This window comes from Aythya ferina, assembly GCF_964211825.1.
Source record: "Aythya ferina genome assembly, chromosome: 4".
Classification (NCBI taxonomy): Eukaryota; Metazoa; Chordata; class Aves; order Anseriformes; family Anatidae; genus Aythya; species Aythya ferina.
In genome coordinates, this window is record NC_140300.1 from 24,629,659 (window position 1) to 24,644,375 (window position 14,717).

Genomic DNA, 14,717 nt, shown 5'->3' on the forward strand with positions numbered 1-14,717 from the left:
AAGAGCCAGAGAAGTCTCAGATCAGAGCAGTGTTCCGCAGGGGAAGACTTAGCAGAGCAAGAATGCTCAGCAGCTTTACGAGCCGCTTCTTCACTCATCCCAAGCTCCAAACAAACAGGGATGGGAGGAAAAAAGCAAATCTGCAGCCTCAAGTGGCCTCCCGCCTAGGAAGCAGGACAGGAATCACAGAATCACAGAATCACAGAATTTCTAGGTTGGAAGAGACCTCAAGGTCATCGAGTCCAACCTCCAACCTAACGCTAACAGCCCTCCACTAAACCATATCCCTAAGCTGTACATCTAAGCGTCTTTTGAAGACTTCCAGGGATGGTGACTCCACCACTTCCCTGGGCAGCCTGTTCCAATGCCTCACAACCCTTTCTGTAAAGAAGTTCTTCCTAACATCTAACCTAAAACTCCCCTGGCTCAACTTAAGCCCATTCCCCCTCGTCCTGTCACCAGGCACGTGGGAGAACAGGCCAACCCCCACCTCTCTACAGCCTCCTTTAAGGTATCTGTAAAGAGCAATAAGGTCACCCCTGAGCCTCCTCTTCTCCAGGCTGAACAAGCCCAGCTCCCTCAGCCGCTCCTCGTAGGACTTGTTCTCCAGGCCCCTCACCAGCTTCGTCGCCCTTCTCTGCACCCGCTCAAGCACCTCGATGTCCTTCTTGTAGCGAGGGGCCCAAAACTGAACACAGTACTCGAGGTGCGGCCTCACCAGAGCTGAGTACAGGGGGACGATCACCTCCCTAGCCCTGCTGGTCACGCTGTTCCTAATACAAGCCAGGATGCCGTTGGCCTTCTTGGCCACCTGAGCACACTGCTGGCTCATATACAGCCGACTGTCCACCATCACTCCCAGGTCCTTCTCTGCCTGGCAGCTTTCCAACCATTCCTCTCCCAGCCTGTAGCTCTGCTTGGGGTTATTGCGCCCCAGGTGCAGGACCCGGCACTTGGCCTTGTTAAACTTCATGCAGTTGACCTCAGCCCATCGGTCCAGCCTATCCAGATCCTCCTGCAGAGCTTTCCTACCCTCAAGCAGATCGACACACGCACCTAACTTGGTGTCATCTGCGAACTTACTGAGGGTGCACTCGATGCCCTCGTCCAGATCATCGATGAAGATATTAAAGAGGACCGGCCCCAGCACCGAGCCCTGGGGGACGCCACTAGTGACTGGCCTCCAACTGGACTTGGCTCCATTCACCACGACTCTTTGGGCCCGGCTATCCAGCCAGTTTCTAACCCAACGAAGCGTGCGCCAGTCCAAGCCAAGAGCAGCCAGTTTCTTGAGGAGAATGCTGTGGGAGACGGTGTCAAAAGCCTTGCTGAAGTCAAGGTAGACCACATCCACAGCCTTTCCCTCATCCACCCAGCGCGTCACTCTGTCATAGAAGGAGATCAGGTTCGTCAGGCATGACCTGCCTTTCATAAAGCCATGCTGACTGGGCCTGATCGCCTGCTTCCCCTGCAAGTGCTGCATGATGACTCTCAGGAGGATCTGCTCCATGAGCTTTCCTGGCACTGAGGTCAAACTGACAGGCCTGTAGTTTCCTGGGTCTGCCCTCCGGCCCTTCTTGTAGATGGGCGTCACGTTTGCTAGCCGCCAGTCGATTGGGACCTCCCCCGATAGCCAGGACTGTTGATAAATGATGGACAGTGGCTTGGCCAGCTCCTCTGCCAGTTCCCTCAGTACCCTTGGGTGGATCCCATCTGGCCCCATCGACTTGTGCACATCTAAGTGCCGTAGTAGGTCACCAACCAGTTCTTCATGGATAATGAGGGCCACATCCTGCTCCCCATCCCCTTCCACCAGCTCAGGGTACTGGGTATCCAGAGAACATCCGGTATTGCCGCTAAAGACTGAGGCAAAGAAGGCATTGAGCACCTCCGCCTTTTCCTCATCTCTTGTAACTAAGTTTCCCCCCGCATCCAGTAAAGGATGGAGATTCTCCTTAGTCCTCCTTTTTGTGTTGATGTATTTATAGAAACGTTTTTTGTTATCTTTAACGGCAGTAGCCAGATTGAGCTCCAGAAACAACCAACCATGCTTGGCTAGGCAATTCAAGCCCCCCTTGCCCTGCCCCTCCTGCTCCTGACCTGCACATGTTGCCCTCTTGCTGCTGATCCTCAGCGTGCCCTCTCCAGGGGCTGAGGGGCGCAAACAGCATCTCTTCCCCCAGCACCTTGCTGAGCTGCAGCAGGAGCCCAGGGAGGAGGGAGGGAAGCAAGCTCTGGACCCCCTCCTTGGACTGCACAGACACCATTTCGGAGATGGCACAGGTGACCTGCAGGGAAATGAGACCACCCGAGAAGCACCCGTTAAACAAGAGCTTTGCCACCAGCCCCGGCCCGCTGGCTGCCTGGGGCACTTCTACTGCCTGCACGCCCCGTCTCCAGGACAGCCTTGCAGCCTGGGAGCAGCGGCTGTCCCAGCCATCCCGAGCTGCTGAGACACTGCAGCAGTGTCCTGGCAGTGTCCAGAGACGCTTGCAAAGGGCACCCAACGCCTTGCCCTCGCACTGGGAGTGGGGGAGCAGACACAAAGCCTCTGCCACCGAACGTACAATCAAGGACTCCAGAGAAGGCTGCTGGGCGTGCAAGCTGCGACTGGACGAGCTGGGCTGGGAGCTGTCGTCTCCCACTCTCCTCAGCTTCCTCGCTAAGCACTTCAGCACACCGATGCCAATGCTGTCTCTCCCCAGAGTCCTCCACAGCTCCAGTGTGTTTCTGCCAAGAGATGTGCAACCGTGAGCCCGTATGCTCTGTTACCTGGGATGCCTTCACCTCACGCTTCTTCAGCAGCCGGGCTGAAGATGCCCGGTTCCTCCCAGCGGTACCAGCACACCTCCGACATTTGGGTGGAGGAGAAGGAGCTGCTGCTTCCCTTGGATTGCCCTAGGGGAGGGGAGGCAAGCTACGGCTCTCTGAGCCCAGCAGGAAAGGGAGGAGCGCATGTACCTGTCCATAGGCACAAACTTCTGGAGGATGATGTTCATTGTGAGCTCCTGGTGATGGCGGGCCAGGATCAGCACCGCATGGTGCACGAAGTACATGAATGAGGGCTCCAGCATGGACTCTGTGCAGGTGTGCAGGACAGAGAGGATTCCTTGCACCTGAAAGAAGCAGGGGAGAAAGAACGTCTTGGCACGTCCTCGCTTCTCCGGGAACATGGACGTTCAGCCCATGAGCCACGCCTGCTCCCTTGCCATGCTTTCACGCTCTAAGGCGAAATTTCACCCCTAGCACCCTGCCCGAGCCCTGACTCTGCACCGAGAGCTTCTTTAGCACACAAACGGCAAGATGTGTGGTGCGACAGCCAAAGCGAGAAAGTCCAAGGCATGGCAAAATGTCTCTTACGTCTGGACCAATGTCCTTGCCACATGTTTCCAGAAAGGTGAGCATCCAGTTGCCTGCAGCACGCACGCGGCTTCCTCTGGCATGCCGGAAGGGCTCCTGGATGGCATTCATGAAGTGTGCGGCCTGCTCTTTGGGGAAGTTTTTGCAAACGACCTGGAAAGATGCAAGAAACAGGAGAGATCCCGTCACGGCTCCGCTCCAGCTCTTCAGAACATAATGCAAGCTTGAGGGCACTCTTTACCTCTGCGATTTGGATGGAGGTCTGGAGATGCTGAGAGGTGTCGCTGCGAGCACTCAGCCCCTCACACAAGCTCACAGGGTCGTCTGTCTCCAACACCCTGTTCGTGGCCTTGGCTGGAACGAGCACGGGGAGAAAAGGGGAATCCCACTTAGGGCAACTGAACTTCCCTTCCCAGCCTTTGCTGAAGGGGCCAGGGGAGTCAGTCTTGAACTCGCTGCAGCAGGATGGCCCTTGCCAGGTTCTGAGTGCCCCCGGCTGCAGGAAACGCTGCTGGCAGGTGGCACTGGGTGGCCCTCTGCCAGGATCCCTCCCCAGGTGCCTGGGGAGGTGGAGGACAAACAGGGTGGGGACAGGACAGCAGCCGAGCACCGTGCCTCTCCTCTCCCTCCTGGCGGGATCCCGGTAGGGCCAGGCGGGGCAGAGGGCCGGCAGGCGCCTGCTCTACTCACACTCACCTTGGATGTGGAGAAGGGAGCTGAGGCAGGCAGCGGCCAGCTGGCGAGAGCTGGTCGTGGGCTCACAGGTCAGAGGCCCCAGCAATCCCGCCAAGGCGCCAAACGGCAGGTAGGCACCTCTTGTCTGCAGGGGCGAGAGGAAGAACAAGGGCTGGAGGTGGCCCCAGCACTCCCTTGCGTCTCCCACCCGCGCCCTGCTCAGGCCAGGACTGGGCAGAGGGGCCACCCCAGAGCGCTGCACTGGGGGACCCCACAGCCCGTGCACAGCTGGGCAGAGCTGCCCTGCCAGGCCCTTGCAGGTGGCTGGGGAGGGAGCAGGGGGCACACGGTGGGCATCCTTCCTCACCTGAAAAGCGACTCCATCTCTGCAGTCCTCCAGCAGCTGGGCGCAGACCTGCAGGGCCCTCTTGCACACCCACGGATTGTCCGAGGAGAGCCAGAACCACAGGACCTGGGGCAGAGCAGCTCTGTCTGCCAAGGGGCATCTTTCCCTGCCCGCCATCCCTCTCCATTTCCCTCCCTTCCTGGCACTTTCCCTGAGGGCCTGCCCTGCGGCACTGCCCCACTCTCTTCAGAAGCACCTGCTCCCACCCAGGAGCTTTTCCCTGCAGCCAGCCAGGGGCTGCCTCTTGGCTTTCTCCCCTGCAGGGCCCACTTCTTGGCCTCCCTGAGCTCACAAAAACCTGGCGTGGCAGCAGGAGGTTCCTGCTCCTCTGCTAATTCCCCAGGGGCCCCAGAACTCACAGGGTTCCCACTGGTGGCCGGAGGGATGCTTGCCCCGTCACCCCATGGATACTCACCTCGGCAATGTCTACGAAGTGGACAGGGCTCGGCTTTGTCTTGAGCAGGACTGCCATGAGCCGGCCCAGAGCCTTCGTGGCCATGTGCAGAGACTGAAAGCGGAGGAGAGGGACGGAGATGCAGGATCACGGCTGCTGCCAGCACACAGCTTGTGCTGGGGAGGGGTCCTGACCGAGAGGTGGGCAGGGAAGGGACAGCAAGTTACCTGGAGCTGCAGCACTGCCTCCTCTGCGTTCCCGATCTCCCCAGTCTGCTCAGCCGCTGAAGGAAGTGGCAGGATGGCCCGGCAGCAGTCAGACAGCAGGCTGCAAATTTCCTTGCTGCTGAACGAGATCTCCAGCTTGCTGGCAAGGGGAAGCCAAAAAAGAGGAGTTCCTAGCGCTCTCCAGAGAGGGTCGCATGGCATCTGGGCTTGTCCTCATCGACAGCCCCAAATCCAACCAGCCTAGGCTGTGGCAGGGAGTGCTGCTCTTCGGGAGCTCCCCGACAGGAGGAACGTCATCCCGCCTCACAGCCCCTGCAGCTCCTTGCTCTTACCTCCACTGCTCCAGGGCCAGAATCACCTTCAGGTGCAGTGACGCTGCCGGGAAGTCCCAGAGAGTCGTCTTCATCAAGTTCTGCAAGAGAAATTTGCCAAGTGGGCATTGGGCACAGGAGAGCTCTCGCACCCTGCCCGGGGACAGGCACTACTGCCAGACACTGGCTGCAGCGCTCCCGCAGCTCCCACAGGGGCGCTGCAGGATGGAGCAGCTCCCCAGCAGCTGCCCAGCCACGGCCACGGACTGCCAGCACCCAAGGGCCCAGCTGGGGACACGGAGGGAGGGAGACCTTCCTGCCCCCTGGCATGGCCCCAAACTCCCCTGCAAGGCAGCCCTGGCTCTGGGCACTCACCTGCAGGATCAGCAGCAGCTTGTGCTTCAGGACAGGATGGAAGCTGCCCAAGTTCCCCACAGCTTGGATGGCACAGCCGACCTCAAGGATGCTCTGCACCAGAGCAAGATTGGTCTGCAAGTTCTGGGGCCCAAGAGAGAAGAAAACCCTTTGAACTGGAGGAAGGGCTACGGGCTGCGAGAGGAACATGTGCATGCGGGGGAAATCTAGGGGAAGGGCTTGGATCTTCCTGCTGGCACAAACCATTCCTCGGGGCACCTTGAGAAAGAGACGGCCTGGCTCAGGATGCCCTAGCACGGAGGGCTTGGAGCTGGAGCACCCAGCAGCCCTGCCCCTGCACTCCCCGAGCTCTCACCTGGCTGCTGGAGATGGAGAGCAGCAGGATGTTGCCCGCGATGTCTGCCTCCACGTGGGCGAGCAGTTGTTCCTTGGAGGCATGCAGTGCCATGCTGCTGTGGGCGAGCATGACAGCACTGCAAGTGGCCTCAGCTCTCCTGCTGGCCTGGGTCATCTGCGTTGCGAGAGATGCTGTGAGACATCCGCCCGATGGCCCCCCACAGCCCACGATGAAAAGCAGGTGGAAGAAAGCCAGGGAGTGAAACCCAAAACACCTCACCTTCCTGCGTCTGGAAACCCTCAAGCCCCGGACACTGCACGAGGTGGCAGCAAATGTTGTCAGTGTCTCCAAGACCAGGCCGAAGTGGCTGTCGGCGGCTTGGCAGACGAGAGAAATGATTCCCTGCAACAAAAGAGCGAGGGGCAGTTGGCACAGGCCCAGACGTTCAGACATGGCCAGCCACAGTGGCGGGCAGCGATGAGGAGCTGGAAAAGGCCTGGAGCAGGGCCCAGGGACAGAGCAGGGAAGCTCACCTGGGCCTCAGATGGCTCCTCAGGTTGTGCTCTCGTCAGATGTTGCAGCAGGTTCTCTTGGACGTGTGGGAGTTCCTGACAAGCTCCCAGCGTCGTCCCAACAGCCTTGTACAGGAAAGCCTGCAAGGGAAAAAGCCGAGCCCGAGATGCAGCAACAGCCTGGCGTGCTGCAATGGGGCCAGAGCAGGACAGGCGCCAGCGCACGGGGAGCAGCCGAGCCCGGACGCAGGGATGGGCTTTCGCCAGCCCCGCTCAGCACGGAGGGAAAGGCCGCGGGGGGCAAGGGCCGGGGAAGCAGCGCAGACAGCCCTCGTGGGCAGAGCACCGCCTGCAGCCCCAGCCCCGCACATGGGCGGGGGCCCCGTGGCTGCGCTGCCAGGGGAGAGCCGGGCAGGGAACCGACCTTCTCCCCAGAGCTGCTGGGAGAGCTGTCCAGCCGCTGGCTCAGCGCACAGCTCAGGCGCTTGGTCCAGGCGTCGTCCCCGATGGTTTCCAGGGATGCCCTCAGGAACTGCAGGAGAGAACAGGAGAGGAAGCAAATGGTTCTTGGCCTTTGACAAGCAGGAAGAGGCAGTGCCAAGGCACACGGCCACGCCAGAGTGGCCTTCCACGAGAGCTGTGGCCCATGTGAGGAGAGCAGGCAGTACCTGAAGCAGACGGCGCTCCCACTCGGCAGCGTCTGGGATGTTCCCCTTTCCTCCTAGAAAGTAGGAAGAAGACAAAAAACCTTGCTTGGGACCAAGCCACAAAAGAAGAGCTGCTGCAAAGCTGGCCTGGCCCAGGGAAGCTGGTGGCTGCACCCGCTCCAGAGGCAGCCGTCCATCCCTCCCCACAAGCACCACCCCAGCAGGGCCATGGAGGTGCCACCAGGACCAGCACGCTGTCCAAGGGGACGGGAAGGGCCCCATCCATGCGCCGGGACGAATGGATCGCTGTGGGACCGCTCCACCCAGCTTCAGTGCTGGCTCCCCGGAAGGGAAATGAAACGGCAGCAGAACAAGCACTGGGCACCAGGCGGGGATTCCCCTTAGCCATGCTGGGAAGCTGACTTGCCATGCCCTCCCTCCCCTTCCCCTCCCCAGCAGCACTTTACCTTGGAGGTACTGCAGCAGCAGGGGAATCTCGGTGTTCCACATGGCCCCCACAGCTCCGTGGATCCTGCTGTGGAGGCTCTGCATCACCAGCAAGGCAGCAGCTTGGAGTTTGCTGCCCGCAAAAGGAGACCCCGCCACCACCAGCAGGCGAGCCAGCAAGTTGTGCGGAGTCAGCATTGTCTCTGCGGGGAGAAAGAAATGCTGGGTGAGATGCCGAGCCACACCGTGCCCTGCCACGCTGCCGTCCCTGCAGGACGCAGACCCAGAGGTCAGCAGAGCTCATTGGGGGAGTTGCTACTCCTACCTTGCAACAGGGAGCTGAGGACATCGGGATCCAGTTCGTGATGCTCGTGCCCTGCTGTCAGCTCATTTCTCTCAGCCAGGGCGCGGAGACAGCGCGAGAGGGGGATCAGCATGCCCGTGTACTTGGCTGGCATCACATAGATCAGCAGCCTCGGCCACAGGAGCTGTAGGCAATGAGACAATTCAGCCCGTCAGCATTTCTGCCTCAGCTCAGAGATGGGGAGGATGGTGTGCATCTCCCGGAGCACTTCAGAGCATGCTGGGGGGAGCTCTCAGGTGTGCAAAGGAACAAATGGCCTGAAGGAGAGGAGAGGAGAGGAGCAGCAGCAGCAGGACAGAGGAGGACTTACTTTGGCCATCCCTCTCACAGAGATGTCCAGTGACCCCAGGACATCCATGCACAGCCCTTGGAGACCTCCTTCTTCCTGGGCTTCCTGGGCAGACAGGAGTCCTGCAGCCTGCAAGACAACATTGGGAACCCCCCGCCCCGGTTGCTCTCAGTTCCTGCCCCAGGCTCAGGCGTGGCCCCAGCAGGCTCCCATGCCAGCCTCCTGGCAGCAGATCTCCCAAGGGCAGATGTTGCACGCTGTCCTTACCCTTCTGCTCGAGCTCTGGCTGAACTCGCTGAAGATGTAGCCCACAACGTCCCACGCTGAGCAGCTCTGGGCATTGGCACTGAGCAGCTCCCTGATGAAGTGTAGAACTGCCCTCCTCACCTGCCAGGGGTCAAGTGTGGTTAGCACAGGGGCACGGGGACCTGCCCATGCTGGCAGCGGCATCACCTCTGGCTGTCAGCACTCCCTCCGGTAAACAGGAAGGAGCGGGGAAATGGCTGTCTAGGTCAGAGCCCTTCTAGTCCAGCCTTGCCAGGCTCTGCCTCTGCCCTGAGGGAAAAGGTTTCTCTCCCACCCCGACCCTGACCCCGATGGCACAGTCCCTTCCCAAAGCAGCTCACCCGGATGCTGGGGTCCCTGCACACACGCTTGACAGCCTCCACGACCTGGGGCAGCTTCTCTGCCACCGCGGGCTCTGCAAGAGATCCAGTGAGGCATGCGTGGAGGCACAGCCCAGAGGGCGGAAGAGAGCCCTCCAAGCCCTGACCCCGCAGTACTGACCGTCACAGCGTGCCAGAGCACCGAGCAGACCCAGGGCTGCCACGCGCACGGCCTCCCTCTCGTGGCCCAGCTGGGACTCCAGGAACAGGATCGTCTCCTCTGGGCAGATCCGAGCTGTGGGGAGGAAATCCCATCCTGCATTAGCAAGCAGCTTACCCCCATTTCTGAGCTTTGGGAGAGAGCTGCTGGGACACCACGGGGCATCGCCACAGCTCCTCTCCTTACCTTGCAGCAGGATGCACTGGCTCAGCTCTGCCTTATGGTCCTGGCTGTGCTCTTTGGTGTCGTCAGTGAGCTGTGGGAACAAGGTCCCACATGGTGGAGAAAGTCCCAGCAGCATTGAGAGGGCCCGAAAAGAAACGGCGCTGCCAGCTCTCATCTCCCTGGGCACTCATGGCAAGAGGACCCCCAGCCAAAACCCAGCCCACCCCACAGCGTCCCCAGGGACACACGCACAGGTCTGGAGCACCCAGGAGCCACCCAGGAGCCAAGGCTGAGCAGCATTCAAAGACTCAGGGCTCTGGAGTCCTCCCGAGACTCAGCCAAGAGGGAATTGCTATGGCTGTGTGGGTGCAGGCTCCCCTTACCTCGCTGTACACGACACTGCTGATGGCAAGACACTTGCCCTTGGGGACGGGGATCTGAACTTGCTCCAGGGCCTCCAGGAAATAAAGGAGGCTCTGCAAGAGAACAGGAGAGGAAGAAAGGGCCGAAGCCATGTCAAGCCACTTGCGAATGGAGCAACTGTGCACAGCAACAGAGCTCCCCGTGCAAACAGCCCCCAGGGAGGTGGGAGCAAAGCCTCCCATCTCCCAGAGGTGGGCCCCACTGCCTCTTGGCTCCCTCCTGGCCCCATCATGGTTGCTCTTCCCTTGCCTGAAGAGCCGAGGGAGCCTCGCATCTCCATTGACCTCCCTGTTGCACGTTTCTCTAAGGGGAGCTCCCTGGCTCCTCCCTGCATGCCACAGATCCCTGAGCCCTTGTGCCACTTGCACAGACCCCACGGCCGTGCCAGGCCCTGCGCCACACCTCACCTTGGTCACCCTGGAGGCGTCTTGGACCGTCCGATACTGGTGCAGGAGCCAGAGGAGCTGCTCCCAGACATGCTCCCGGTGCTCCTCCTTGTGCAGGAGGACACGCATCAAGGGAGTCATGGCCCCGATGACAGCTTGCTTGTCCTGGAGACGAACCGGGGAGGCCCAGCGTCAAAGGCTGAAGGTCTGCCCTGCCCACAGAGAGGTCTTCCCCTTGCCCTTTTTCCCTCCCTCTCCCTCTCCCTCTCCCTCTCCCTCTCCCGCTCCCTCTCCCGCTCCCTCTCCCGCTCCCTCTCCCGCTCCCGCTCCCGCTCCCGCTCCCTCCCCCTCCCCCTTCCCATTCCCCTTGCCCTTCTGCCCTGCAGGAGATGGGCTTGCTCTGGAGGGCAGAGAGGTTTTCCCCACCCCTCACCCCCCGCCCTGCCTGCCCAAATGCCCTGGGCTTCAGCTGCTTCCCCGCAGGGAGCCCCCAGCCCCAGGCACAGAGCCAGTCTGGGGCCTCTTGCAGCCAGCCCGCTGGGCACAGACAGAGGCACAGGCAGGGACATCCCTGCTGCCATCCCCAGCTGGGAAAGCAGCACTTCTCACCTCTTCCTCCTGGCAGTCCAGCCAGTTTCTTGCCACAGAGCAGAACACCTGGGAAAGGTTTTCGTACAGCTGCTCCTTCTCCGTAGCAGGCAAGGAGCATCCTTTCCAGGTGCAGATGTAAACGTTGACCACTTTGGCCCACTGCTCCAGAGCTGCACCAAGAGAAGAGAAAAAGGAACCTGGAGCAGGGAAGGGAGCGGCACCCCCCGCCAGCCTGCTGGAAGCACAGTTCATTCAGCTCAGGAGCAGATCTAGGTTCGAGAGCAAGTTGTGTGCTCGAGGTGTCTCAATGACAATGCCACACTGTTTCTGTCCTCCACATGACACCTTCTCCTCACAGGCTCCAGCATTTTCCTCTGCAGCCTTCCTCTGTCCTTCCCTTCCCCAAGTTTTGCCCATCAGGGCACATGAACCCGGTGGGAAAGCCCAGGAAGGCAGCAAAGGGACCCAGGAGTTCCTGGGCACCTTCACCTCCAGCCCACAGAAACCTTCACCCACCCTTTCCAGGCGCCCCCAACGCTTTGGGATGGCCCAGGGCTGGCAGCACTGTGGGCTCAGGCCCACCATGCCCGCTCTGAGACCAGAGCGAGGTGCCAGGGGCTGCCCTGCCCCTGCCCCTGCCCCTCCCCAGGGTCCACTCACCACCGCAGGCAGCACGCAGGATCCGGCCGCTCCCTAACTGGCCCACCACGGTGCGCAGCCCCAACAGCACCACGCGCATGAAGGGGATGCACTGCAGGGCTGCAAAGAGAACGGAGAGTGGCCACGGTCAGAGCCCCCAGCCGGCACTGGCAGCGAGGGAGGAGGCGCTGCAGCCACGGTGCCCCCCAGCTCAGCACGGCTGGCGTGGAGAGGGGAAGGATCCCTTTCTATCCCAGCTCTCCCAGCCTGGACCAAAGCGGGAGGGAAGGAGGGAGGGAGGATGGCGGTGCTGGACCGTACCGTTGGTGCTGAGGAGTTTGCCCACAGTGATGAGCACGAACTCCTTGGAGATCTGCCCTGGGGCATTCAGCTGGGCCAGGAGCTCAGCTAGCACAAAGCTGAAGTGGGAGCGGGCCAGAGCCACCAGGACATCGCTGGCAGCCACCTTCGTGTCTTCTGTCACGCCCTGAAAAAGAGGCTCAGGTTGGCTCAAGAGCCTCTGTGGGGCCCCAAGGCCAGAAAAACCTGTCTGTGCTGCTCCGCATTGCCCTCCAATGCCTGGCAGGCTGCTCCCATCGCCTTCCAAGAGCACTGTCTCACCTGGTCAGCTGTCAGGTCCCAGGACACCTCTGCTAGCAGCCGGTTCACGACACCGCACTGCAGGCAGCTGTCATCTCCCCACAAGACGGTCTCGAGCTCACAGTAAGTCTGCGCTCTGTCACCCTGGGGACAGACCACCATAGGGATCATTTGCACTTGCTTTGCTCCTCTTCCCAGCGTGCCACCAGCTGCCCGCCCTCGCTCTGCAGAGCCTAGGGATGTGCTGCTGGGGCTGGGAAGCTGCAATAGGGACACAAAGCCCCTGGCCTCTGGGCTTGGGCAGCCACGGGACCTTGGGATGGGGCCAGGGCAAATGACTGCTCCTTGAGAAGCTCCAGGCTGGGCACTGCCCTGTGCCAGGGCTTCTGGACGAGAAAACCAGGAGGGCAGAGGTGCTGCCAGGCACAGTCTCCCCCTGCTCCCCCAGGGAACCCCGCTGCATCATGGTGGGGAGCCCCCAGCTCACCTCCTCGTCTTGCAGGCGCTCTAGCAAAGTCACAACAGTGGCAGAGGTCGGGGCTGCTTCAGGGACAGGCCCTGGCACCCTGCCTCTGCCCTGGCGACGTTTACGTCTGGGCCAGCAGCCCACACCTGGAAGGAAGGAAAGAACGGAGCAGGTGGCATCGGTGCTGCTGGCTGCAGGGGGCTGGAGCTGGTAGGGACGAGGATCTTGGCCAGTTTGGAGAGAAATCTCCGCAGGAGATGCAGCCCCAAGCAGCCTGCTGGGAAGGGTCCTGCTTCAGCCCCCAACCTCCCTCCCGCTGCCCCTCACCGCTAAGGGCTCTCAGCCTCTCCATCGCAGCAGGATGTCCCCAGATAGGCACAATGCTCTCTCTGGGTCCTCCTCCTACAGGCCCCACAAGCAACTGGGCCACAGCTAGCACCCACGGCAGAGGGACATAGGAGGGATACAGGAGGGATACGCTGTGACATCACCACCAGGGCCTGTTACCACACAGAGGGCCGTCCCTAGCTCATGGCTGAAGTAGACTTGAGGAGGAAACTTGAAATCCATCCTGGCAAACCTACCGTATCTTGGTCTGGTTGTCACCTTTCACCACTTCTCCACTGGGGTCATAGAATCACAGAATGTCCTGAGTTGGAAGGGACCCATGAGGATCGCTGAGTCCAACTCCTGAGTCTCCAAAGGACCACCCAAAAAATCAGAGTCTGTGTCCAAGAGCATTGTCCAAACGCTTCTTGAACTCCGGCAGGCTTGGTGCTGTGACCACTGCCCTGGGGAGCCTTTTCCAGAGCCCGACCACCCTCTCGGTGCAGCACCTTTTCCTCACAGCCAGCCTGAGCCACCCCTGTCCCAGAATCCCAGAATCACGGAACGGCTGAGGCTGGAAGGGACCTCCAGAGATCCTCTAGTCCAATCCCCCTGAATAGTCTTTGTTATAAATGAAGTCTCATCTCAATCTGAATTTTGTAGTATTTATAAAAGGCAAGGAAACAGCACTGGGTGTGTGGGGAGGTTACGCTCCACCAACACACACACACGAACATCCAACATTCTAAATATACAGAACATTGCTTTACATACTAAACCCAAGTATGCCTATACAATCAGAAAAGGTAACAAACAATCCTTGAAGTTCCATGACTTAACAGTCTCCATTTTTCATTCCTTGTCTTAATTGCAAACAAGTCTCCATTTTCCATTCCTTTTGAACAATATGTCTCGCTTTAAGTTGTCAAGCAACTCGGTCTTCGGGCCTTATGTATCCTAATCTTCCCAGATCGAATAAAAACATACCAGTCTCCTTTTCAAGGCCAATAGTCCAGGGTCAAAAGGCACGTCCAGGTCAGCAGGGGGCGTAACAGCAAAAGCCTGCGATGGCTGTAGCAGCAGAGAGGCCGATGGCGTAGCAGTGGGATCAGTAAAGGAGCCTGCAGCTCCCTCACTGTCTGGCAAACCACACGTTTCTGACTGTGGTCCCACAGGGCTCTTTAAGGCCTCAGAGATTGCTTGCCAGGTGCTGAGCAGTCCCACTGCAACCTGTGAGAAACACTCCGTAGCCAATAACTTAGGCTCAGGCGAGGATCTCAGTGAAGTAGTAATTTATTCGCGATTGCAATGGCGGGCGCCCCACAAGCAGGAGAGAGCGCATCTACTAGTTCCAAAACACAGTTTATATACCTTTTGATGGCAGGACCCTCCCCTGTTTCCCCACTGAGTGGGTAATCCAGATTCACAATCTATCTGATGCTTCACAAACAATGCATGGCCTTCAGTCGCCGGCCTGTTAAATTTCAAATTTCTTTTGACATTTTTACTGCTTGAAGTGGTAATGTTTCTTCACTTATCTGACTTGACTTGACACCGTGATTTTCACCTAATTGTCCTAAGGAGTCTGATTGTCTGCATTTTACAAGGTCGCCTGCTAAACTTTCTTATCACTGTAAGCATATCTCAGTACCACATTCCCTCCTTCTAAACAATGTAACTCTGCAAAAACAACATTTCTATTCCCACAAACCTTGTTGTCTTTAGTAGCAGAGTCCCACACCTTGACCTCAATTTGGTCCCATGTTCCAGGCTCATAAACTGTCCAATTGTTAATAAGGAGGATAAGCTGTAAGGTTACCAGGACAGTTTGTTTCTAAGGACGTATGATTCCCCATAATGTGCAGCTGCTTACCAGCGAGGGGCAGCTGTGTGCACAGCTCCGCTTCTCTCAGCTTGAGCTTCTCTCCAGCTCTGGTGTGCCATTCCCAGC

The 14,717-nt window shown here is 59.3% G+C and overlaps 2 protein-coding genes and 1 long non-coding RNA gene across 3 annotated transcripts; all 3 read right to left on the minus strand.

The window, feature by feature from the left end:
- Positions 1-148: 148 nt before the first annotated feature.
- Positions 149-4,599, minus strand: LOC311436770 (maestro heat-like repeat-containing protein family member 2B; the record flags this gene model as incomplete). Its single annotated transcript, XM_084519233.1, has 8 exons — positions 4,403-4,599; positions 4,057-4,180; positions 3,602-3,714; positions 3,361-3,513; positions 2,962-3,116; positions 2,568-2,730; positions 2,101-2,288; positions 149-164 (listed from the first exon to the last, which is right to left on the minus strand). The coding sequence occupies exons 1-8, from the start codon at positions 4,556-4,558 to the stop codon at positions 149-151; spliced, it is 1,068 nt and encodes a 355-aa protein (XP_084375359.1). The 5' UTR covers positions 4,559-4,599.
- A 197-nt stretch (positions 4,600-4,796) lies between these two features.
- LOC311436771 (maestro heat-like repeat-containing protein family member 2B) lies at positions 4,797-10,505 on the minus strand (the record flags this gene model as incomplete). The annotated part of the gene is made up of 19 exons (XM_084519234.1): positions 4,797-4,949; positions 5,063-5,201; positions 5,395-5,474; positions 5,749-5,871; positions 6,104-6,259; positions 6,365-6,487; positions 6,619-6,738; positions 7,022-7,129; positions 7,266-7,318; positions 7,712-7,894; positions 8,017-8,179; positions 8,366-8,473; positions 8,612-8,731; positions 8,971-9,044; positions 9,131-9,244; positions 9,356-9,425; positions 9,718-9,810; positions 10,165-10,308; positions 10,383-10,505. The coding sequence occupies 19 exons, from the start codon at positions 10,503-10,505 to the stop codon at positions 4,797-4,799; spliced, it is 2,247 nt and encodes a 748-aa protein (XP_084375360.1).
- Positions 10,506-10,773: 268 nt separating this feature from the next.
- Positions 10,774-11,824, minus strand: LOC311436539. The gene is made up of 3 exons (XR_014692922.1): positions 11,695-11,824; positions 11,395-11,493; positions 10,774-10,904 (listed from the first exon to the last, which is right to left on the minus strand). It is a non-coding gene; the product is annotated as an uncharacterized lncRNA (long non-coding RNA).
- Positions 11,825-14,717: the final 2,893 nt, after the last annotated feature.